This window comes from Amborella trichopoda, chromosome 2, assembly GCF_054954075.1.
Source record: "Amborella trichopoda isolate Santa Cruz 75 chromosome 2, AtrichopodaSantaCruz75HAP2 v2.0, whole genome shotgun sequence".
NCBI lineage: Eukaryota > Viridiplantae > Streptophyta > Magnoliopsida > Amborellales > Amborellaceae > Amborella > Amborella trichopoda.
Window position 1 is genome coordinate 24,713,721 of NC_142337.1, and position 26,087 is coordinate 24,739,807.

At 33.1% G+C, this 26,087-nt stretch overlaps 2 protein-coding genes across 2 annotated transcripts; both read right to left on the minus strand.

The window, feature by feature from the left end:
- Positions 1-1,709: 1,709 nt before the first annotated feature.
- On the minus strand, positions 1,710-9,110 carry BAN (NAD(P)-binding Rossmann-fold superfamily protein). The gene is made up of 6 exons (XM_006836931.4): positions 8,989-9,110; positions 6,146-6,315; positions 5,700-5,900; positions 4,839-4,998; positions 3,410-3,626; positions 1,710-2,017 (listed from the first exon to the last, which is right to left on the minus strand). The coding sequence occupies exons 1-6, from the start codon at positions 9,101-9,103 to the stop codon at positions 1,873-1,875; spliced, it is 1,008 nt and encodes a 335-aa protein (XP_006836994.1). The 5' UTR covers positions 9,104-9,110; the 3' UTR covers positions 1,710-1,872.
- Positions 9,111-17,916: 8,806 nt separating this feature from the next.
- LOC18427887 (transmembrane protein, putative (DUF1218)) lies at positions 17,917-20,464 on the minus strand. Its single transcript, XM_006836930.4, has 3 exons — positions 20,231-20,464; positions 19,805-20,013; positions 17,917-18,385 (listed from the first exon to the last, which is right to left on the minus strand). Exons 1-3 carry the CDS (start codon positions 20,327-20,329, stop codon positions 18,214-18,216), a joined length of 480 nt encoding a protein of 159 aa, XP_006836993.1. The 5' UTR covers positions 20,330-20,464; the 3' UTR covers positions 17,917-18,213.
- Positions 20,465-26,087: the final 5,623 nt, after the last annotated feature.

Here is a 26,087-nt window from a genome sequence, read left to right on the forward strand (position 1 = left end):
AAATAAAAAGATTTTAAGTTTCAGAAATAGTGCATTTTACAACATATTATCTACACCGTCTATTTTCAAGATTTTCATATGTTTATAGATCTCCTTGATTTTAACCATTTTTGAAATTTAAAATTTTATAATTAGATATAAAAATGGATTTTGAGATAATCCTAAAAATATTTTACATCAAAATTATATACCATGATAAAATTTGAAGGTGCACCTTAGCTATACATCTACAGATGCATCTGTATGCAAACTGTACCTTTATGTTAATGATAAGCAGATTGCATGATTCTTTGGTCACTAGTCAATCATAAGTACCCATTCCAAATAAATTCATACGGTGGATAAGACTATAATTACTTGACAAAAGAAGGATGAGTTAGGCTCTTAATAATGTCTATTAGTATTTATAAACTCATTATTCAAAAAAGAGTATTTATAAATTCGGAGGGTTACTATATATAAGGGCACCCTAGATTGCCACACTTTTGAGATCACTTCCTATGAGATGAGACTTGTCTCTAGAGCACTTATGAAATTGAAATATAAGTGTAATACTCGAAGTGTGCTCATAATAATTAATATTTTAGAAATATATATTACTTATATTATTTGTGTGTTGTACTACCATTAGGTTGAATAAGGTCTTGTTTCAATGTTATATGTTACCATGGAATTTGATGGACTTTGTAATGCATTCATTAACCAAAATCTCAAATCAACCAGTACCTTCATGGTATGCAAATAATATATTGTTGCATAAGTTTTGTCATATTATTTTGAAATGGTAGAGAAAATTGCTAGTATTTAAGTTTTGTTAAATAATATGTTGTATTTCAAAATAATATGAGTTTATGCTATAGTTTTTCAAAATCATTTCATTATAGCGAGAGAAGGTATGGGTTTATAGTCCCACATTGAAGAATAAATAAAAAAAAGTGGCGATTTTGTACTGCAGTTGTGGAAGTTTTTGACTATAGGACTATTGGTTTTCTAGTGTTTAGAGATTGTTAAGTAGCAATCATCAATTAATAGTTAGTGAACAATCACAATACTGCATTTGAAAAGCCAGCTCCCTACTTTAAAGATAGGGGTCCAATTTCCCCATTTATACATACTTGTTATTACCCATTTTAGCTCTCTTGTTACTTTTCTCTCTATAAACTAAAGGCAACTCTAGTGTATTTAAGACTGCTATTAAATAGCCAAGTTTGTATGGAGATCTTCTATTTCAGCTATCCTGAGGTCTACTTTGTCCTAAACAATCTTTCGTACTGGTTTTACCTTGCAGGAGCAGATATTGTCTTTAGACAACACTTACATGTGGCTGAAATCAGGACGGTTTGTCTTTTTTCTATTAGTATTATTTACTATCCACTTATATAGCCCCTATTTCAGCCACACCCATAATTTTCACAACTACTGCCTCGCGACATAACAAATATCATGTTCCGGCCTCACATTGTATTCAATGTTGCCATCCAAAACAATTGAACAATTGTGACATGATGTGTTCTAGCAATTGCTTATCAAACATAATTTCTATTTCTATAGTAATCATAGTTCCTCAACTTTGCCATGCATTTATTTTGAAGTATGTTTGTGGCTCCCAAAAGATGTTTGTGGCTCCCAAAAGAATCCAGACCTCATGCATACTGAACTAGATTTATATCATTAGTATTGTGTTTCCCAAAAGGATGTAGACCTCATGCTTACTGAACTAGATTTATATTTGTAGTAGGTTGATCAACTTACATATGTGTTCACTCGCACTAATGATCAAATACACTTCCAATACAAGATCACCATGAGTCACTAGAAAATAACATAATTTGATCCTGCCCTAGAACCATGTTTGTGGCCTTAATAAAAATTTCACTTGGCCAACAGACCAACAGATCTGAAATACTCGATTGATTCATCATATATCTCTTCGATACCATACTTGAAGTTGAAACCTGCTCCAACTAGCTTCTTTGAGGAGATTACCAGCCTTGCTTTTGTCGGAAAGTCACCAAAACTGCAACAAAAGATACTTTGTTAGGGTTGTTAACATATGTGAACTTGAGAAGACAAACTCTTTAAAAACTCCGTAAATTTTCTGAAATTCGATAGCAATTCAGCAAGAGAAGTCTTGTGAACCTCTTTATGTGTTTAAAAATCATTGTTTATAGTTTTTTGCCAAGTTTATGCAACTCAACTGAGAAGGGGTGCAATTCAAACAAGTCATACTGAAGGGGCAAGTGATTCATAACTTATGTAGGTGATTGAAAGTCCCATGTATCATTTGTTTTTGGTCTGCAGTCTAGTGCAGTTAATAAAACCTTGATTTTGACTCATATAAACTCGCCTACTCTACCCCACTCAGCCATTGGATGAGTTTATAAATGGAAAAACTCAGTTGTGCCTCAGATTTTGGTTACATATAATTTTATGTATAACATTGTCATATAAAGGGCAAATACAATGTGGTCGTAACTTTTTTTTTTAATTTTCTAAAAAGCCCTACTCAGCAATCAACAAGTGTTGGCATGGACCAAGTTGGCTGCCAATCGAATTTTTGGCATGGACCAAGTTGGCCACTGATCAAATTTTTGAATATTAGTTGAGAGATTAGTTGTAGCTATGTATGAGAGAGAGAGAGAGAAAGAGAGACAGAGAGTTTTTATGCAAGGAAAGTGAGAAAACAACAGGTGGTAGAGCGTCTAAATCAAAAGAGGGGGTGGGACAACTTTTATGAAGTCACCTAGGGGATTAATTGCCTCCAAAGTGGTGGCGACTTGTTTGGGATATGTTTTAACACGTATTAATTGTGGACATGACAATACATAACGTTGCTTGCAATATTTACTAGCTTGCCTTTAGTAAGAGCCTAAAAAGGAGCACTAGATCTAGATGGTTCAAGTAGTCGTCCCTGTGCTAGGATTAGGAATTTTGTAAAGGTCCCTAATGCCCCCATGGCTATAAAGTGCTTATTTTCAAAGGATCTAGTACATTTTGATTTTGGGAGTGTTTCTGAAGAGTTCGTTTTTGTTAAGGCTTGAATGTTAGTGTATCAAGAAGTGTAGTTTTTAAAGTTGGACTGATTTGAGCTTGGCTTTCACAAGGATTTCTATTGGGGATTCAATCTTAGATAAAATTATGTTCTAGTTTGAATCCCTAATGGTGTATAGTGAGAGATATTTCTCTTATATATTATGTATAAATCTTTCTAATTTATATATGCACAAAGACTATCACAACTAAGAAATTAGGGCTCCAAAGTCTAGAAAATTTTCATGGTCTATGTCAATCTGTTTGTCAAACATGGAGTTTCATTTCTATGGAATTGGTTGAAATATAAGTATAATGAACTTTTAAATTCAAAGAATAAAGATTCTAATCTTCATTGAAGGTTATTTTCTTAGCTTACTCTGTAGGAACTTTGAACTGTGGATATTTCTTTGAGAGGAAGGTTGCGAGCTCAACAACAGATGTGTTAATGGGACAACAAATATAACGTTCCGGAGCAACTGATTCTTTCTCTGCCAAGAATATTTGTGCACTGCACACGTCATCCACATGTACAAGGGAGATTGAACCAGAGAGCATCTGCATCCCCTTCTGCCCCATCATCAGAAATTCATTCCCTGAAAAATAGTGAATTGGATTTAACACTAAGATATTTGTGCTTTTGAATCAATGTTTTATTGAATGTTACGCGTATGAATAATTTCATGAACAAATATTTGAGTGTTCATGAATTTCTTGAATGTTACTTCATTTATTTGGTCCAGGCCCAAAGCATTGGAATGAAGTTTTGGTTTTCTTTTGGGTTTTCTTTGAAATTGAATTTTTTTCCCATCAAATTTTGATTGAAAATATGTGCGTATCCTTTTGAAACCATACTTGTTTTTCTTCACCAAAATAATGAATTGAGTTCTCTGTATATTTATTACCCTAAATCAAAAAACGCATTTGCATATCTTCGCTAAAGTTTTTTTTTGTTGCAAAAACGTGTTATTGAATGTTTATAGAGGATTGCTTGCAGCTCGATGTAATATGTTTTTTTGCAAGAAACAATGGCTAGCCTAGCACAAAAGCTGTTATGCTAACACACATCCATTTTCTTGCAAGAAGCAACGGCTAGCCTAGTGCGAAAGCCGTTGCGCTAGCATTTTGGTTATTATGAGCACCTCAAAGTAGATTAAAGATATTATGACTGTTTTCTTACTACATGGATAATTTCATGAACATAATGACCCCATAAATGAGGATCACCCTAAGTAGATGAGAAACAACAATGCATAATATTGCTTTTCGGATTTATTGAATACGATATGTCAATGTTCAAAAAATTGCCAATCTGAATTCGCAATCACCGATTCGGATCAGCAATCTTTGGTGACCGAGTTAGTTCTTCATATTGCTTCCACTAAATATCTTAATAAGATCAATAGTGGTTAGCTCACCCCAATTTTATGCCTAAGGTATATATATATTTTATTTTAAGTTTTTATAAAAAGGGGGATGGGATATGAACCTTGATCTAGCTAGTTCAACAGTTAAACTATTTGTTATAAATATACTATATAACTTCTTTTTATTTTTGCAATTTTGCTGGATGTGCAATCCAGCTGATTCAAATCGGAATATGTGGTGGGCCATCCACCAAACCAATCTGGTTTTTAAAATAATGTTCCATATAGTTGCATAGATCAAGAAATTGGAGTCTATGTTTGTGAATGTGTGAATTCAAGAACTACTGATATCCATCATATTCTGATGCAAAAAATTCAATGAAAACTTAATAGGAAAAACTTGATGTAAATAAATGAGATGGTACTCCAAATCATGCATACCTGTAAGTGGAGCCATTGCTAATTGAACGCTACTGGGAACCTCTGGTGTGAGAGAGCGGCCCGCCATGAGGACGGGGATGATGGCATAAAGGTTTACGTTATTCTCTTTTGCGAATTCCCATGCTGCCTTCTCTGCAAGTGCTTTGGATGCTGGGTACCCCTGTTCACATCACAAATTCCACCGATTAATGCCTCAAAAATTCTGATTATATGTATTCCACAAAAACAATCTCCCTGCAATTCCCAAATGAAAGTACGATCGACTTTTTTTTCTTTTTCTTATGATAAAAGGTTGCACAAATGTTTCAGTGATGATGCATGGGCATCCCAAACAATTCTTTTAATCCTTTGTAGTAATAAAATTAGTGCCAACACCAATGCTCTGCTTGACATCTTTTCATTCATCCTTAAACAATGACAAAAATCTACCTACTAATGAAAGTGATTCACAAAATGTAGTAAACTTGTGTTGCAATTTTTCAAAGTTATCCAATGTGAATATTATGCTCGTCCCTTAGATAAAGGAATAAATAAAAAATGAACAGTTTCTGTAATATTCGGTATCATATTGTTGCATGCCCTGTTGTGAACATCAGAATCTAGGTTGTTGAGGTTGGACTGATGGAGACATATAATAAGTCCAACTGGCTCCTTGGTTCACATATCCAATATTTCAAACTCCAACAAAAACTCTCATAGGGGCATAGTATGCTCTCTTGTGAGTATAACATACACCACTAATTTAAAACTTGGCTGAGTTACTCGGCCTATGGGGGACACCGAGTGCCATGTTCTGATTTTGTATATTATACACTCCTAAATAGTTACATTTTTGAAAAGTCAGGGGACAATAATTGTTACCCAAGTAGGCGGCTTCTCGGAGAAAAGAAAATCAGTTTCAGTCCAACATGTCTCGTCCATGACTTGCCCCATTTCTTGGTTCTTATTAATCGATACCGCTGCTCCCGAGGAAGTCAGGATCACACGCTTCACTGTCTTGGTCTTGGCACATGACTTCAAGACATTGAGGGTCCCCTCGATCGCAGGCTCTATCATGTCCTTCTGAAAAATAATTGACATTCATTTAGTTATCCTTTTCCTTTTAGAGTTTTGTTTCATGAGGAACATGGGATAGTTATAGCAGGAGTTCCATGCAGAATAATACCTCCTAGACTATAGCTTTAATTCCTAGTTAAATAGAAATTGATTCAGTTCACACATTTTTATTTGGAAAAGTACGACATACACATATAAGATGTCTAGCATAGTCTATCCATGTTTTATGATATGCTTCTTGTTCTTATTACCTCGGGATTTGGTGACTGGAAGTTGATTGGAGTTGCGGTATGGAATACAACATCGCAGCCGTCAATGGCAGCATCGTAACTACTGTCTGCCAACAGATCTGCTCGGAACAGTTTGAGGCGGTCCTTGGCTCCCAACAAGGCCAGAAGATGGGATACCTTTTCCACATTATCTGCCAAAAGGAGTACCATTTTCTTTTCCCATTCAGTCTTGATGAAGTTTGTGTATGAAAATTTCCTACTGCTATACTCATTTCTTTCACGCAGCTCTTATTCTCGTATTTTTTTTACGAAATAATTTATATCGGGTTGCAACAATATTTGTAGAAGTAATGTTGAAGCAATGTATATTGTCTATTTTATTTGGATGATGTAGACTTCACAAAATTTACCTGTTGATATTATGTTAAACAATGTGATAAATCTACACCATCCAATTAAAATAAATAGTAAAAAACATTGTTAACCTTACTTTTATAAATAACGTTGCTACCTTATGCAAACCACATCGTTTGTTAATAAGTCTTTTCTAATAAAAAGAACTTCTAAGATAACTTTTTCATCTCCACATGGAGTCAGAGAAAACTCTTAAAGGAAGCATCAACATACGCAACTTCTTAAAAGAAATATAGTAAAGGCTAACTTCTTAAAAAATCCTTTATATAATTGTTATTTTACTTGTGTGGCCTGTTTGGCCCTTGGAAATTGGGTAGCTGTGTTTGACAACTTGTTGAAATACAAAGTCATGTTTATTTAAATATTATTTTTTTATTAGACATAAAACAATATATAATATATATTGTATTGAAAATATCTATTATATACATCAAATATATTATACAACAACATATATTATATTTTATATTATGTAATATGTTATATTAAATAGTATATACTATATATAATAGTATAAAACAAATATATGGTAATAATTTAAAAATAAATATATGATATTTATAACATACTATAATATATAATATAATGCACTTTATATGATCATTAATATATATAATCATTAATATATATATATATATATATATATATATATATATATATATGGAAATGATCTAATGCAATGGTTGTATAGTAGTATAATACAACCGCACATCTAAAAAACCATATTTTGGCATTTGTATGATCCTAAATATGGCACACACATTCTTTTCATCCCCATAATCAATCATACGGAAAAACAAATTTCAGTTTGCACCCCAGATCTAACAATGAATCTCGACCATCCATTTGACGAATTTCAAGATCTAAGCCTTAACAAATTCAAAATCACTTTTTCCTATTTGAGCATTATTAATCTAATGATGATAACGCTATATAAATATTTTGGGAATAAAAAAATCCTTCTGAGGCCTATATCTAACCTATCTCAATAAAATGGACGTCTTATATTAATTGAGATAAAATGAAAACTTTCTAGAGAATTTTTTCAAATTTTTTTTTTTTGTGATTGTTCTTCCGATTGAAAAGAGTATACATTTAAAAATCCATGTCAAACAAATGTCTCTAACATGGTTATTGAAAATGGTTGCATCATACTACCCATATATATATATATATATATCCATGAAAAAGCTTAGCCCACTAGCTCATATGAACATATAAGCCCAACGGCCCAGATTGAATCTGGGTCGATCTGATGATTACGAATGTTCGGTAGTGTTTGAATTTTATTTTATTTTTAAAAATTCAAATCATTTAAAATTTTAAGCCTGTGTTCATCAAAAATAGGTGAATCGTTAAAAAAATATCAAAAAAATATTTTACATGAAATAAATTGACCAAAATACCCCCAAGAAGTTTCAGGGGGTATTTTGGTTATTTTTTTGTAGAGAATTTTTTTTATATTTTTATAAGTATGCCTTGATGAGAAGAACACATACCTAAGTAATTTGATTCAAAGATAAAATAATAAAATTCAAGCAATATCGGACATCCGTGATCTTCAGATCGACCCAGATTCAATCTGGGCCGTTAGGCTCATATGTTCATATGTTCATATATATAATACAAATATAAATTAATAATATAAATATAATCAGCTTTTTTAAGTTCCATCATCTTAGAGGGAACTTTTTTTTTTTCTTAAGGACGAGGGAATAAAGAAGTTCTAGGTGGAATACTAAATACGAAACTTGTATAGTAATGGAGAAGTTCCTTCTTCCTCCCCTAACTTCATGTTATCCAACACGGTATAGAACTTCCGCTTATAATCATTAATTTGCTTTTTTAGTCCATTTTCCAATATCTTTTTTTCACATTTCGCTTTTCTCATTCGATGTCCCCTGAAATGTTAAATTTAAAAGGGGCAATAGTGCAAACTGGAACCACACCAACAACAGAAAAGCTGATCTGCAAAACTATCATCGCCAAGTACTTTATCTGGGCTGACGATGGGTTGGTTGATGCCTAGGTCTACCCAACTCGGGTCTAAGTTTGGGTCCCGCTTTTTGGACTTGTTGTGTGGGGTTTGGGTCCAGGTGTATCGGGTTTGGGTATTGAGAGTTGGGCCAACTTAGGTCGGGTCTAGCCAGTTTGGGTTGAGACTCACGACCAATTAGAGCCCTGCCCGGCCCCACCCCACCCCACCCCACCCCACCCATTATTTCTATGCATATAGTTATATTTCAAGTATTTCTATGCATATAGTTATATTTCAAGAAAGATCTTATAAAAGTTTATCATATGTTGGTTGAGTCCGGGTCCGCTCGACCTAAAACTCGATTGGAGCCAAAACCGTTAGAGCATGTTTTAAAGTCAAGAGGAATAAAAGTTTGAGTGTTATGAGAGTGCGAGAACGAAATCGAAGCGATAAGCGTTAGAGAGAGAGAGACCTGGATTCCTGACGGTGGCGTTAACGGCGTAGCCTTTCTCAAGGAGGCGCTTCACGAGCCAGGACGCCATGTATCCAGCAGCTCCCGTTACGCAGGCCGTCATCTTTTCCGTCATCTCGGATGCCTCTCTCTCTCTAACAGGTTGATTATATATTACCAACGCTAAGGAATACTATGTCCTTATAATATCCGAGAAATTTATTAAAAACATCTTCCTATTCATAATAAATTGGGGAATTAGTTTTTTGAGGAAGGTGAGCATGCCCTCATCCACTCACTCTCATGTGGTAGATAGATTATTCAACTTCCTTTGTCAACAACCAGTCAATTTTTCTTTTCCATTGAGTTTGGTCAGATCCCCCATTACCTTTTCCCTGCCTTTGATTTGAATGACCAAAGGCTACAATCGGTTATTTAATTGTCAGTCATGTTATACTTTACCCAATACAAGATCCTTTTAGGTTTTTTTTCCTCTGCCTACCAAAAGAAGAACATTTTTGAGAAGTTTTCTCACTTTTTTCAAGGATCATTAGGTTTGTGATTTACCTGCCTACCAATGAACAGATGAAAAGCCCTAAGGTTTGAAGTTTAGGTATGGCCCCTATCAGGGGCAAACCTCAAATTTCTGTTCAAATTTTGGATACTTGATGGAATTTATGCTCTCGGTGAAGAAAGAAAAAACATCATGGTTTTGAAGTTTTGATTACCTACTTTAGTTGCATAGTTCTTGGTAAAATCTTCAAATCATGACACTTTCAATTGAAATCGCTAACTCACTGTTATAGTTGTTCCCCCGTGTGTTGGTTTGGTTCGCCCAAACGCGTGCTCAAGGGAAAATAAATGAAAAGAGGAGATTGAAAATGAGATAAATCAAAGAAGTGACCGACCTAAACTTACTCTTAGTTTGTCCCTTTTTTTTTAAGGGCACGTTTGGTTCCTGCATAAAAATTTTTTGGATAATATTTTCACATGAATATTGTGTTTCATAAGTTGCTTAGTGGGTAATGCATATGCAAATAAATCACACGGTAAAACAAAATCTCACCTTGTGCGGTGGGGAAACATTCCTCGTCTAAATTACAAAAAAACCCTCAAAGCTACATTTTCTATACAACTTACCTTACCTCAACTTAATTTTTTCTCTCCCTTTTTTTCCCAAAATGTACTTTCTATGCAAAAACCCCCCAACCAAAAAAAAAAAATACTTAAACCACCCTCTCTTATTTTTACCTTACCCATGCCTCTCTCTCCTCTATGGCACCAAAATCGGAGCTCTAGCACCATGTAAATGCCGTCCGGCAGTAGCGCTTTGGCACTGTGTAAAGTTCGGTCTGACAATAAAGCTCCGGCAATGTGTAAAGTGCGGTCCGACAGCAGCGCTCCGGCACAGTATAAAGTGCGCTTCGGCAATTGAAAAAGGCGGTCCGATAGTTGCAAAGGGCGGTCTGGCAGTTGCACATTCGGTACTTGTGCATTCTGTTAATGTGATGGTGCGCTCTGGCAATGTGCTACTGGGTCCAAAAGTCAACGTCAAATCTGTCCAAAATAATTTTTGTGTACGACAAGGGTATTTCCGTCTAAAAAAAATAAGCTTTTTTTCCTTGGAGGTATTTGCATAGAAAGTTTGTTTTGGGGAAAAAAGTAAGAGAAAAATTTAGGTTCGGGGTAAGTTGCATAGAAAGTTTGTTTTGGGGAAAAAAGTAAGAGAAAAATTTAGGTTAGGGGTAAGTTGAATAGAAAGTGTGCTCTTGAGTGTTTTTTTTTTTTTTTAATTTCTCTTTTATTTTCACATGCCTACCTATTATTCACTATTTATAATATATTATATAAATTTTTTATTTATATATTAAATAATATATTTAACATATAATCTATATTTTAATATATTTAATATATAATATAAATAAAATTTTGTATAAATAACATATTATTTTATATTATACTATATTATATACTAGTAAATAATGTATATTAGTATAATATAATGTTATAACACAATACATAATATTAGTATTACTAGTATAATATTATATAAGATATATTAATATTTTGTAATATAATATTATATAATAAGGATTGTCTACAAAGGGATATTTTGTATGAAAGTCACAATCATTCTTGTCTCTTAAATTTCAAAATGGGTGGTTGTAAGAGTGTCATTGATTAGCCACAAAATTCCAATAAAATATTCTTGAACTTTGTGACTCTAATGAGTTGAAATAGTTGTGACCTCTTTGTACATAAGGTAAATGGCCTAATAATATATATGTTTATTATATTATATTATATTATAATATAATAGATATTTATATTATGAATAATGATCCTATGAGACCCTCTCACACCCATGTGTGTAGGATTCCAAAAGATCACCATTAAATTTGACACAGATTTTTAGAAATGTTATCACATGGGTGTGGAACTTAACTTTTCTATAGATCTGTGCCAAATTTAATGATGATCCTTTGGAGTCCTACACACATGGGTGTGGGAGGGTCTCATAAAATCATTACTCTTATATTATATAATACATTTTTAGTATGTAATATATTTTATTTATGCAAAAGACATTTACAATACAATATATATTATATAATATTTTATATTTAATATAAAATAATACTTAACTAATATTTAATATATAATAATTTAAAGTATTTAAATAAGGGTGCAGTTTGTATAGAGCCGCGGCTCTAAACAATCAAATTAGAGCCCACCTTCAAATAGTGTCAAGAAATATGATTTCAATATTGAAAATCTTTGTAATAGCCTTAAAATATATCTTCATCTTTAATTATAAAATTTAAAGCTCCAAAAATAGTGTAGATTGAGCAAGTCTATGAAAATTTGAAAATTTGACAGTCCCAAAAATGCATTGCAACATGCACTATTTCCAAAACGTAAAATCCATTTTTTATCATGTTCATACATCTTGATGTCGAGATGATCAATTTGAGGATATTTGAGCATAAAAAGAACCTCTTCTAGTGAAATTTTTGATGTGGGCTCTAATTTGATTGTTTAGAGCATAGGATTTATATAAAATTTTCTTTTAAATAAATATAATTATATATTTTTAGTTATAATATTTAAATATTGCATGTATAGATTTAATATGTTTAAATACAAAACAAGCTACCAAACATATGTAATTCATTAAACAGTACTTTTTAATATTGTTAACAAATATGGTGAAAAGAGAGTTTGTAAAAATTTTCTTACACATTGTTTACATATGTATAAATATTTTCTGTGGCGAAATATTTACGCACCAATCAAAGGTGACTAAAATTTGGGTTCGGGGACAAGTTTGGAGTGATGAAGAGCAACTTGTTTCATTTACATTTAAGTCTGGTTAAGCAAACCTAGAACATCCTTGACCAATGGGTCAAGAATAAATCAGCCAAAAACCTGAGCCCACCTAGCCGTTAAGAGATATACTAAATAAGAGTCTAGGTCCATACAATCCTCTTGCCATGGGTTTGCTTAGTGCTGCACCACCTGTTTTCTCTTTCTGTGTTCCACTCCTACCATAAAGGTTCACTCTCCCTCAGCCCAAAGCACTTTTATATGCACTAATGCGAAAGTTTGTGGAATTTGATAAGCTTTTCTTGGTTGTTTGTTGATTTTTATCTGTCCATCCTCTTATCTGATGGTTGATGATGCTTAGAAAGAGATTTTCTTGCTTCTAAAATTCTCATTCCAAGATGGACTGCTTTGAATTCAAAATCAAATGATACCGATTTTGACTGGGGTTTCTCAATTTCTTGATCCTTCGCTTTGTGCTTAGATCACTTTCAAACAGGGCTGTTTTCATCGAAATCTTTTTGTCGGATGAAAGGTAACAGTTTTAGGGTCATTGTGATCAAATTTCAAAACTGTTTTGAGTTGAGTTGATTGGGTTGAGTTCTACTGTGTTTGACATTAGACTGTAGTTCTTGTTGAGTGGACACTTCGCTCCAGCGGCCTTGATTCTGTGTTTGTTGACTAACACTTGCTACAGGATCCCTCTCTTGATTGTAACCTCCCAAGGATTCAAGCTTCTCTAAATACCTTAGAGGTTTACAAGAGATAAACATGAGCGTTTTTATAACCGTAGATGAAAAAACAAAAATGTTCGTTTAGCTCGACATTACCATTTGAGCGTTATTGATATGTGGCTTAAAAGGAACGGGAATGTTATACACTATAACAGGTAGTCAATAACGGGAATGTTATACACTATAACAGGAAGTCAATCTCAGGTAGTCAAGGAAATTAAGGGAAATGTGACCATTATAAAAAGTGAATAATGTTATTAAATATATTAACAAAAGAGAAAGAGATAGACCGATCATGAAGTAAATGATAGTCATGAGAACTTTGTGGCATACTCCAACACCTTCTACTTAGCCAGAAAGGTGTATACATTTGTTGAGCATAGGTTTTTTCATGCCCTTAGGGGCTGTTTTGAAATAAATAAAACTGCTTTATTTACCTTTTTGGAAATGACTAAAAATATCCTATTTTATTTGGCCTTTTTGCTCCACATTTTCTAAAAACTCTTCCATTGATTTCTCTTATTTAAACATTGAAGCAAATATGGCTATATACATTGAGGTAGGGTTTGGAGAGCTGGTGTGTTGCACCTCTCATTCTCTCTCAACATCTTTGTTCCCTCAATCTCTCTCACTCTCTCACCAAACATTCAGAAGTGCCTTGAGTTCAATGGTGTATCTATAGCATTGCAAGAGACATCCTAATCATCTAATGTGAAGTAATCTTATTTCATCACCTCTCTATTGTTTTTTATCTTTACATTGCTACTAATCCCTTCATGGTCCAGATTTTTCAGCAATGTTTAGCATGCTTACGATACTTTAAAAGTGTAGAGTTATTTGTTCTCTACAAACCCTAGTTGGACTATATTGGTGAGTTCGTTCTATACTTTTATTTGCTCATCTTGATATGATTCATGACTAAGATAGAGCATAAAATGCAAGATATCATATCGAGGATTTGAATAAATCATTTGAGGAGCTCTTATTATAAACATATGTTTATACTTCTTATGTGATTGGATTATATGCATGCAAAGTGTTTTATAATATTTTCAAGTAATTAAAGGGAGATTTTGATCCAAATCTGATTTTGTATTAATCAATATTAGTAGTCATCTTAAATCAATCCTAACATTTGGTATAAGAGCTTCCGTTGCATGGCTACTACAAGAAGCATACTTTAGGAATTGGTAAAAATTGAGAAGCTTGATGGATCTAATTTTTCTTTATGAGAAAATAAATTATTTCTCTTGCTTCATAATATGAAATTGTTATGTGTGATTAATGAAGAGAAACTAGTGAACCCGATAATGATTCAACTCTTAGAGAGAGGCAAAAATATTTGAAGTGAAAAAATGAAGATTTTTCATGTAGAGGTACTATCCTAAATTATTTAAGTGATAGGTTGCACAAAGTATTTGAAAAGTATGCTAATGGTGAGGTCTTATGGGTTGCCATTGAAACTAGTCACATAGATGATAATTATGTTGCTAAAGGTGAGCTTTATGAAAGATATAATATGTGTAAGATGAAAAATGATCAATCAGTGTTAGAGTATTTTGATGATATGAATATTATATCTAATCAACTTGCCGCTTATGGTGAGCCCATAAGTGAGCCCAAAAAATTATAAAAATTATTGAAAACCTTCCAAATTCTTGGAAAGATTTGAAAAAGACTTGCACCATAACGGTACAATCCTTGCTTTGGATGACCTTAAGGACATTTGAAGATAGAAGAGAACGATAAATTTAAAGAAAATGATGAAGAACTAAAAACCAAGCTCATTTGGGAATGGCCAAGAAAAATGATAACAAAGTTCCTAATTAGAATATTAATAAGCCTTTTATCCTAAAAATGATTACAAGTTTAAAATAAGTTATAATTGTAAAAAATTTGGTCATATTGCTAAATTTTGTCGGGAACCCAAGAAAAGGAATATTGAACAAAATAGTGGGTTCAAGGATTTCTCTTTTGTGGTTGAAGAATCGTTGATGGTGAACTCTCCTGATAAATGGTGGGTAGACTCCAGAGCTACTAGGCACATCACTAACACCAAGAACAATATAGTGCAGTTCAAAGAAAAGAATGATGGTGCTGAGAAACTTTTTATGCGCAACTCAACTAGCATTAACATTCTTGGATAATGGACAATTAAGCTTCCACTCCTATCCGGTGGCAATTTGACTCTTAATGATATTTTGTATGCTCTTGACATGAGAAAGAATGTAATTTCTGTCTCTAACTTTGATAGAGATGGGGGTGAAATTTATGTAAGGGGTGGAAAGATCATGTAAAGGCCACAATGGTTGGCAACATGTGCTTGAATTTGCTAATAGAATGAAAAAGTTATTTTCTTATGATGAATGTTTTAATATTTGATATAGAAGGCTTGGTCATATTGGTTATGAAAAACTAAATAGATTAATAAAATAAAATGTTATCCCTTATCTAGAAAAGGAAAATTTCAAGTGTGAAACTTGCTTAAAAGGAAAAATGAATAAAAACCCATTTTCTAAAAGTAAAAGAGCTCAAAATTTACATGAAATTGTTCATACCGATATATGTAGAAAATTAAAACCCAAAAGTATAGGTGGAAGTAAGTATTTCATTACTTTTATAGATGATTATTCTAGATATTCTGATACTTAATTTCTCATAAAGATGAAGCACTAGATAAATTTAAAAGGGCATGAATTAGAGGTTGAAAACCAATTAAATACAAAAATCAAGATTCTTAAAAGTGATAGAGGAGGAGAATATAGATCCAATGAATTTAGTTAGTTTTATATAACAATGGAATAGTTAGGCAAACCTCTTTTTTTTTACACTCTTCAACAAAATGAAATCGCCGAGAGAAAAAATAGAGATATGGTCAATTGTATAATTCAAAAAGCCAATGTAGATTATCAATTTTGAGGAGAAGCTATCATAGGGGGAACACATGTGTTAAATAAAATACTTTTCAAATCAACTAATGTAACACCCTAATGAATTATTGATCGGTAGAAAATCTAATCTAAACCATATCATGCTCTATTACATATGTTTATATTCCCCACATTTAACCTTGTGTTTTGAGCCCCGACATTCACGCCTATTTGGCATCCACCAATTAGGGTCAGGACAGCAAATTCAAATATCACAAAACATTTGAAAATACAATACCCGTTCATATCCAAAATTTAAAACACATGAAGGGAGGACAGTTTACTTTCGGTGGTTTACTACTGCTAATTTAAAATTCAAAATAAAGGAAGCACTTTCGTTGGTTTCCACCTTTACAATTTTCTGAGATAATCTTCTGCTCCCTGGGGAGCATATTATGCCTTTGGGGTTCATTGGCCCCGCTATACCTCCATAGGCAGATGGCCCCTCCTCTCTATGTTGAGGTGTAAATTTTACACTAACATGCAATAAGCTTCTTTCCAAACGTCGGTAAATATAATTATAGGAAGTATTTTACTTTTGCTAGATTTTCTTATGGACCTAGGATTATTTCACACCTCATCGGATGGGCAGTGGTATGTCACTAATTGAGCGCAAATTTGGAAATAAATTTTTTTTGAAAGTTTTGATAGATTTTAATATGTTAGATTTCACATTTAATGGCTAAAAAAAATTGTAACCTTCATATACAAAAAAATAAATGTTCCTATAGTACATTTTTCTCATAAATTAATATCCCAAAACTCTTTTTTAACCTATAATCAAGAAATTTCTAGTTCCAAATCTGCCATGTATATAAACATTTTAAAATAGATGGTCTGAATAGTGTGTTACATGGAACTCTACTTACGTTTTAAATCTATTTTAATTTTTTTTAATCATAATAGTTGAGGTCGAATTGATAGATTTGAGGATTACTTGGCACTCGAACTAAGGGTGGCAATGGGCTGGGCCTGGGCAGGGCTAACCTTGGCCTTGGTCCGGCCTAGTCCCTTAGGACAAGCCTAGGCCCCTTCTGAATCCAACAGCGTCGGGGCTAGGCCATACCGGGCCAAAAATAAATGAAAATAAAATACAAAAAAAAGAGGGCAGAGTTGAGGTGGCACTGGCCCTAACCCGGCCTTGGGCCACAGTTTTTGGTCCCTCCCTGCATTTTTTAGAGCTGGGCCTACCGGCCCCTTTACTGCCCTAACTGGAATCGCATTTGTTGCCGAGATTTTGAAGTCCAACGCTACCTATGGTAAAGCCTAGCCTTTATGATGAGTTTTTCCTTTTTCTTGTGAATAGATAATACTTTAATGGCTGATCCCTGCTTTTTAGAGCTGGGCCTACCGGCCCATTTACTGCCATAACTGGAATCGCATTTCTTGCCGAGATTTTGAAGTCCAACGCCACTTAGGGTAAAGCCTAGCCTTTACGATGAGTTTTTCCTTTTTCTTGTGAATACATAATAATTTAATGGCTGATCCCTGCTGTTTTTAGAGCTGGGCCTACCGACGCATTTACTGCCCTAACTGGAATCGCATTTCTTGCCGAGATTTTGAAGTCAAGGCTACTTATGGTAAAGCCTAGCCTTTACCGTGAGTTTTTCTTTGAATATATAATAATTTAATGGCTGAGATAATGAAGCTAGGGCCCCTTGTCGCCTAAAATCAGGACACGATTATGAGATTACCCAATCAAAATTTCGTGTTCTTCTTTCCCATTTCAACCTCAATAATTACAGGGAATTTACTTTTCAAACCATGAACAGTGATATAATTTGTAATGAAAGCCCCAAACAACTTTACCTCAATAATTACGGGGGATTTACATTTTATACCATAAAATAAAAGCCCCAAACCTTACAAAGTCCCTTGAAAGGGAGCTCCAATGTGAAACTGATATCCAAGAATTTCAGTTTAGGAGAAGAATTTCCAGCCAATAAACTCTACGGGTATAAATCAAAGTCATAGTATTATTCCACTAGCTATATAATATGAAGTCATGTATTTCTCAACGTATTCGTCTCAAAAACTATGAAAATTGAAGCAAAGAAGTAAAGGAAAAGCGCTAATAAGAGGTTTTTTTTTTTTTTTTGTGCTAGTTCAGTGGTTGGAATCAAACTCCAGATTCAGCAGCTAATCAATAAACCCCAAGCACAATTCCTAGAAGAAGAGGAGCTAGTGATGCTCGGCATGATGTCCTCTTTCAGCCATATGGATGACATCTCTTCTATGAGGTTTTTCATTTTCGGTCAATGTGCAGTTGCAGAGACGTAATATGCTGCGCAGATGACTCCATGGACGAAGCACAGGATCCCGCCGATTGCCAAGAAATTGTGATGAGAGAATCCACAAGAACCTTTCGAATGTGAGTTTGCAAGAGCCCCGATAATCAGGAGGGAAAAGGCCACTGCTAGTATGATCCTTCAAAAATCAAAACACATTGATCAGGAAGAGTATTCATTCTAGTCACAAGAACTATCCTCGATTAAGATATAGTTGTGGGTTTAATAAGGGGAGAGATCCCCATTATAGCATAGATATCACTCATGTCAAACAACAAGCTTTTAATTATTTATTGAGGCATCTTTAACTTAAGTACAGTACTAAATGGAGATATAATGAAATCACATGCTCTAGGTGAGATCCATTCCATCTATTGAGACTCTAAGGGAACATAGTTTTGTATAAAACACACATTTAATCTATCAATCTATCATGCACCATTTTCTTAAGAATGATCAAGTGTTCTATTCTTCTAGCACTTTGGTTTCCTACAGTTCACAAACACCTTCACAGACCGTTGGGATGTGGACTATATGTGGGAACATTGTGTACAGGCCCTCCAAGAATGAAAAGGATTAACCACATTTTACTGCACAAGGCACATTTCTAAATTTTACTAAAAGATGTCCTTGTGGTATCGGACACCATATGATGGCTTGAAAATTCATGTTCAATCCTAATAATGAAATTATCCTATTGTAGCGTTCTAAAATAATATGATGTAATTTTTTTTTATCTTCTATTAATGAAAAATGGGTAGTGGGCCTTCTCCCACATTGATTTAGCCAAAAAAAAATCATAATAATAATTTAAAATTCTAAAAATATTGCAGATCGATAGGGGTGAGGTTTGTATAAGGTGTCACCCTCAAATATTCACAGGAAGGTGCACCCCAAAATCTCATTATGAGATGTATTTTAGGTGTTGAAACCCTTATGATTACCCTAAAATGTATTTTTCACTCCTATAATGAAATTGAAAGCTCCAAAATATTACAGATATACTATTATTAATACTTGAAATTCAACTTATCTTCGTATTCATACATATAGATGTGGAGATAATCAATTGGATGGTTTTCTAATGATAATACAATCTTTTCTGACGAGTTTTGAGGTGCAACTTACTTGTACAGTGCAAGGTTGACACCTTCTATAAAATTTGTCCAAATCATAAACACTTGAAAATCTCAAAAATAGATGACCTACAGACGCAGCCAACCCGCATATTGTAGATGCAGGCTTGGCAATAAATATATTGTTTAAATATAATTTGATCCTAATTTGTAGAGAATATAGAATCATGGAGATCATGAATATGAAAAAATAAATAAATTTTGAAAAATAGAAATAATATTTATATTAAAAAAATATTTAGACTGTTAGTTATAGTTATTTTTAGATGGACCACCTTTATACCTCTGGACCGTATATTGTAGAAATGCAGTCCAGCCCACATGAAACAATTGTTATAAAAAAAAATCATTGAAATTAAATTTTAAAAAAAGGACTCTTAAATTAGAAAAGCTAGGAGAAATAGGGAAAATGTTTATGTTACCAAGAGAGAGCAAGGCACCCTGCGGCTACTTGTCTGTTAGCTGTGGAGGTTTCCAAGTCTTCACGTGAGGAGATACAAATGCATCCACCAATAAAGTTTGCAATGAGTTGGGCAAGCAGTAAAATGGAGGCAGCAGCTACACCAAGCCTAAAGGCTTGGTGGCTTGGCTGCCTACACTCAAATAAGCCTAAAAATCTTATGTGTTTCACCTGTAAAACAAAATAGACATGATGATTTCCTTTTAACAGTATAACATTTGCGGAAAGCTTTCGACTTTCGAGCATTAGTTTTCTTTCTTGGGGAGGAAAGATATGAAATGTATGCTGAATGGATCAATAAGAAGAAGCAAGAACTAAAGGAAACAGTGATAATGTAATGGTTTTTAAATATCAATGGTGTTTTAGGAGTTGGGGGTTGCTGAGATACCTTGTTTTGAGCCATTTCTGCCTGAACTCCAAGTATTCCGGCTGTGACGTCCATGGCTGCAATCAACAAGATGACCACTGCACCTGTGAATTTCGCCATGGAGAGAGAGAGAGAGAGAGGCAGTGAATGGATTTTAATGGAGAAAGTGTTTGACACAAGGGAGGGAAAGAATGAGAATAAAGTGGGAAGGCCTTGTTTGCTAAGGAAATAGCTGGAAAAGAAGGGAGTACTTTCACTTTTTTAGGAGAACAGTGATACTCACTATAAGATGTAGCCTTCCCTCCCACCTGACTTTTTCTTGTTCTTTTTCTTTTTCTTTTTTCTTCTTTTTTTTTTGTTAAAGAAAAGATTGGAATGGCCCTTTACCATTTAAGTTCACTTGATACTAGAATGACTACAGGCTTCTCATGACTAGATTCCTCCAGTTAATTTTCTAGTCTTGTCAACATTCTGTTTGGGTTGGGCTTCGTATAAGGTTTCAACTTTAAATAATTTAAGATAGTCGCATTTTCGATAGCAAGTTCGGTGCTGAAAATCTCTATGTTGGATTAAAAATAGATTTTCATCTTTAATTAGAAAATTTGAAGCTCAAAAAAATGGCATTGATCGTGGAGGTCTATCAACTTGTAAAAATCTTCAAAATGGATGGTCCAAATAATGTGTTTTTAAAACTCGAAATCTTTTTTTTTTTGATATCCATACATCTCTGAGATGATGGAGGAATGCAAGAATTTCTAGTATTTGACAAATCCAATTGGAATTGTCCGAGTTTCTAGGAGTTTAACTTGTGGCAGTTGTTATATATATATATATATATATATATATATATATATATATATATATATATATATATGGTGCGGTTTGTATAGAGCCTAGGCTCTAAGCAATCAAAATAGAGCCTACATTCAAATAGTGTAGATCGATAGATCTATGAAAGCTTGAAAATCTTGAAAATTGACGGTAAAAAAATGCATTACAAACTAAACTATTTCCAAAACTTGAAATCCATTTTTTTCTTATGTGCAGGCATCATGATGTCGAGATGATCAATTTGTGAATATTTGGGCATCAAAAGAACCTCTCCTAGGGAAATTTTAAGGTACGCTCTAATTTGATTGTGTAGAACCTCAGCTCTATATAAACTTTTCCTATATATATATATATATATATATATATATATATAATTTTTCCATTATTAGGTTGCGGTTGAGTGTTATCTGGACAGTCCTCTTTGACTACTTCTTACGTCTTCTAGACCTCAGCGGCTCTCCTGGCCTAAACGGTCAACTGACTGGGTGTCTGAGCGTCTCTAACCTTAATGCTCGGACCAACTTTCTTTAATGGATTAATTTATTAAGTTTCTTAAGATAGAAGATCTAGTGTTAACTTTTAGAACTCTAAGGATAAAAAACAAAGAAGAAATTGTTATTAATGATATTGAAAACCAAATACAAAATTGGAACATACCTAAGGTTCCAATATCAGATGTCTATAAAAAAGACACATTCGATCTAAAAATCGGATATGCTATTAAAACAGTAGAAGAAACTTTATCTGTTACAAATAATCAAGAAGACTTTCAATTACTATCTCAAAAGATATTACAAGTCCATAAAACAAAAAACTATAAATATTTACATATAGGATTAATTCAAATAGCTGTAAAACCCTTGACTCGTTTAGGACTAAATAATTCTATCCTAGTCTGCTTACGCGATACTAGGCATAATAGATTTTCTGATTAACTGCTAGGTATGGTTGAATCTAGTTTATGTAGTGGACCAATATATTTCAACGGTTTTCCAAATTATTCTGTATCTCTTACAGATCCAAATATTTTAAATGTTTTATCTTTAAATCTCAAAACTCAAGGATTTAATATGATGACGGGTTCTCAAAATATAGCCATTGTTTATCGAATTTATTACAAAGTAATGACTACATTATGTCCAAATGTACTCCAAATAGATACGAGAGGACAAACAATATTTTTTCAAACCAATATGGAAAAATTAAATACAATTATACCAAAAACAATATCATGGTCAAATATTGTTCTACCCCAAACATGGTCTATCCATAATGAAAACCAACCATCACAAATATCTACTCAAAATATTCCAGACAAAATTATTGAATATACAGATGGAAATATTGAAATACAGTTCACCACAAATAATAAAATTATGGATAATGCATCCATCTCAGGTACTTCAAGTACTCATTCTTTCCGAGAATCAGAACCTCCAAGAAAATCTATTACTACTTATCATAGAATTCCTCCTATCATAAATATTCCATCAACACCAGTAAAACCACAAATTGATGGACTCCTACGAACGTCTGATAATATCATTATTCCCCAATACAAAGAAGCTCAAGAAGAACCTGCTGAAGCAGAGTTCATTTAAGTATTACAACTTGAAGAAACATCTGATAAAGAATACAACATAAAAGATTTTTTATCTCCAGAAAATAAAAACATCAGAGAATGGTATGTAGCAGAATTTGAACCCAGATTAGAGGAATTATTTCACATAAGATTTAATAAATGGAGAAAAAAGGGAAATAAAGGAACATGCTTTTTCGATTGGCTAAAAGACATTTTAACCCAAAAAGGTATTCTATTCCTAATTTTGAAATAAATACACTAGAAACTCAATATACAGTATTTAATACTACTGAAGGAAATACAATTAAAGCCATACATCCTCCTGAACAAAGCTTGAAAATACAAGGAATTGCTACTATGGTATCAGCTACTAAAACCTCTGCTACTCCAGAACAAAATATAGGATCCTCATCCTCATCCTCAAACCAAATGGTTGTGTATGAAACAGTAGCTACACCATATAAACTCAATAATGCAAATATAGCTCGTATAGAATTACTTCCACATATAATTGAACAAAATAATTATACAAATCTCTGCCTCCATACACTTGGACAACAAACTAATAGAATAGAAAACTTATTACATCCTCCCATTTATAAGGAGAAAAAACAATTATTTTTTAAACCTCTTCCTGACCTGAATAAAGAAAAATTTCATATAGGCGATGATAATAAAACACTTATGGATCAATTAATCTCCAAATTATCCAAATTAGAAATAAAAGATCCCAAACAAACAATTGTTCTACCAGACAATGATAAAGGAAAAGCAAAAATCCTTGAACATGATAATATGACTCTACAAGAAGAAATATTTTTCCAAACCAATGAAACCATGGAACCACCAATTGCCAACACAATAAAAAATATGCAAACAGCGTTTTCTGAAATTCAAATTACTCCAGCTACTATAAATCGAATCAATTACAGCAAAAATTGGCAACCAATAAATGCCCGACCATATTATAAAAGACCAACCCCAGTTGATATCCAATTAGAAGAAGACCTAACAAGTCATACTTCTACATATATGGGTCGAACGATTATAGATTGGAATAATGATGGAATTTCTGATCACCGAATATTAGATACAATGAAACACATGACTATGTATGCTTCGGCATGTAAAATGGCTGGTAGCTATGACCAAGAAATAGCAAAAGCTATAGTCTCAAGATTCACCGGAGGGTTAAGAGGATGGTGGGATTTCTATCTCAATGAACAAAAGAAACAACAAATATTAACTAATACTCGACAATGGACAACAAAAAATGAACACAACCAGGATATGGTATATTCTGAAAGTGATGCTGTCAATTCCTTAATCTATACAATTGCCCTTCATTTTATAAGGAATACTTCAATACTTGCAGCACGAACTGCTGATCTATCTACGATGTCCTACACTATCACACTACAAATAGTATAAAGACGTCTTTTTCTCTCGATTACTCATACGCGAAGATAGTCATCTTGACCACTGGAAAGAAAAATTCGTAGCAAGATTACCTTCTCTATTTGCTGAAAAGGTTAAAGAATGTCTAAAAAATAAAAATAGTGGTGTAATCAATTACTCTCAATACACTTTAGGAGAATTATCTTCAGAAATCTGTGCTGAAGGCTTAGCCCTATGTATAGATCTGAAACTCAAAAAGCAACTTGATAAACAAAACTTGTAAAAAAAAGTTAGTAAATTTCTACCAACAATTTGGCTATCATATGGATCAAACTCATATAGATAAAACTAAACCACATAAAATACATAAAATATATAAAAAGAAAAAACATCATAATAAACTCGAAAAAACACAAAAGTCTTTTCCAACCAGACAGAAAAAATATAGAAAATTTACGAAACGTTTTGCTTCCAAATCATCCCAACAAAATAAAAAGAAATTACCTGTTTGTTATAAATATGGCAAAGTCGGCCATTATAAAAGCTAATGCAAAGTCAAACAAAAAATAGACTCCCTTACATTGGATGAGTCTATCAGAAATAAAATTTATAATATTATTCAAATATATGATCCGTCTGATAGTTCCGATACAGACACTACTTCCTCAAATTATTCAAATATATGATTCGTCTGATAGTTCCAATACAGACACTACTTCCTCAAGTAGTGATACTTCTTTCATAGGAACAATATATAATGATGATTTTTATTGGTCAGATATTAGTTCTAGTACAGAAAACGAAATATGTCAATGTCCTATTACAACTTCTGATATTCATACATTAATAAAAGAAGACAATCTTATTTTAGATTTAATAGAAAAAATATCTGATCCCGACGAAAAAACAGAAATAATTACTCAGTTTATCAATTTAACTAAAACAAAAACAAAACATATGCCATTAGTTAAACCTCCTGATAATTATAATTTTTCTGATATCATGAAATGTATCAGTCAGCATGAAGCCACCCAAAAAGAACCTACTATTGCTGAACTCAAAGCCGAAGTCAATATAGTTAAGGTAGAATTATCCCAATTAAAAAATAGAATTCAAATCCTTGAACTCCATGACAATACCTCCGAAATAGATACTGATACAGATGTCACAGAATTTAACCATTTACTCAAATCATATCATCCCAATGATTATCTAACTAAATGCGAATCATCCACCAGACAATCAGTAAATGTTTTAAACCGAGTAATCACACAAAAATGGTTTGTGCTAATAACCATTGTCATAAATGACGAATATGAATTCCAATCTCTAGCCTTGGTAGATTCAGGTATTGATCTGAATTGCCTCAATGAAGGATTAGTCCCTACAAAATACTTTGATAAAACTACCCAAATCCTTAATACTGCAGATGGAAGTAGACTATTCATAAAATACAAGTTATCTAATGTAAAAATTTGTACTGAAGGACATTGTTTTCCTACTCCGTTTATTATGGTCAAAGGACTCAGCCAAGTTGTAATCCTTGGCGTACCTTTCCTCACACTATTATATCCAGTTACTATTTCCCATACAGGTATTGAAACAAATACTCATGATACCCCTATAGAATTTGAATTTCTTGATAAACCCAAAATTAAAGAAATCATTACTGTCAAACAAAATATCAAACAAAAAGAAAATTTTATAGGATCATTACAACTTGAAATCAAACATAAAATTATCAGTGAAAAACTCAAAACTAATGATATGATACAAAAGATACAACAACTCAAAAGTTTTATTGTAAGCAAAATATGTAATGATTTACCAAACGCCTTTTGGCATAGAAAACAACATATTGTTGGACTACCATAAGAATCAAATTTCAATAAAACAACAATACCGACAAAAGCTAGACCTATCCAAATGAACACAAAATTATTACATACGTGTCATCATGAAATAAAAGATTTACTCCATAAGAAACTTATACGCCCTAGTTCATCTCCCTGGAGCTGCTCTGCTTTCTATGTCAATAAAAATGCTGAGCAAGAACGAGGAGTTCCA

Coding starts and splice junctions, on each gene's coding strand:
- BAN (XM_006836931.4), bottom strand. CDS start 9,103: ATGACGGAAAAGATGACGGCCTGCGTAACGGGAGCTGCTGGATACATG. Junction 4,999..5,699: donor CCGAGAAGCCGCCTACTTGG/GTAACAATTATT, acceptor TGATGTGAACAG/GGGTACCCAGCATCCAAAGC. Junction 3,627..4,838: donor AGCAATGGCTCCACTTACAG/GTATGCATGATT, acceptor ACTATTTTTCAG/GGAATGAATTTCTGATGATG.
- LOC18427887 (XM_006836930.4), bottom strand. CDS start 20,329: ATGGCGAAATTCACAGGTGCAGTGGTCATCTTGTTGATTGCAGCCATG. Junction 20,014..20,230: donor CAGAAATGGCTCAAAACAAG/GTATCTCAGCAA, acceptor TTTGTTTTACAG/GTGAAACACATAAGATTTTT. Junction 18,386..19,804: donor GGGTGCCTTGCTCTCTCTTG/GTAACATAAACA, acceptor TGATTTTTGAAG/GATCATACTAGCAGTGGCCT.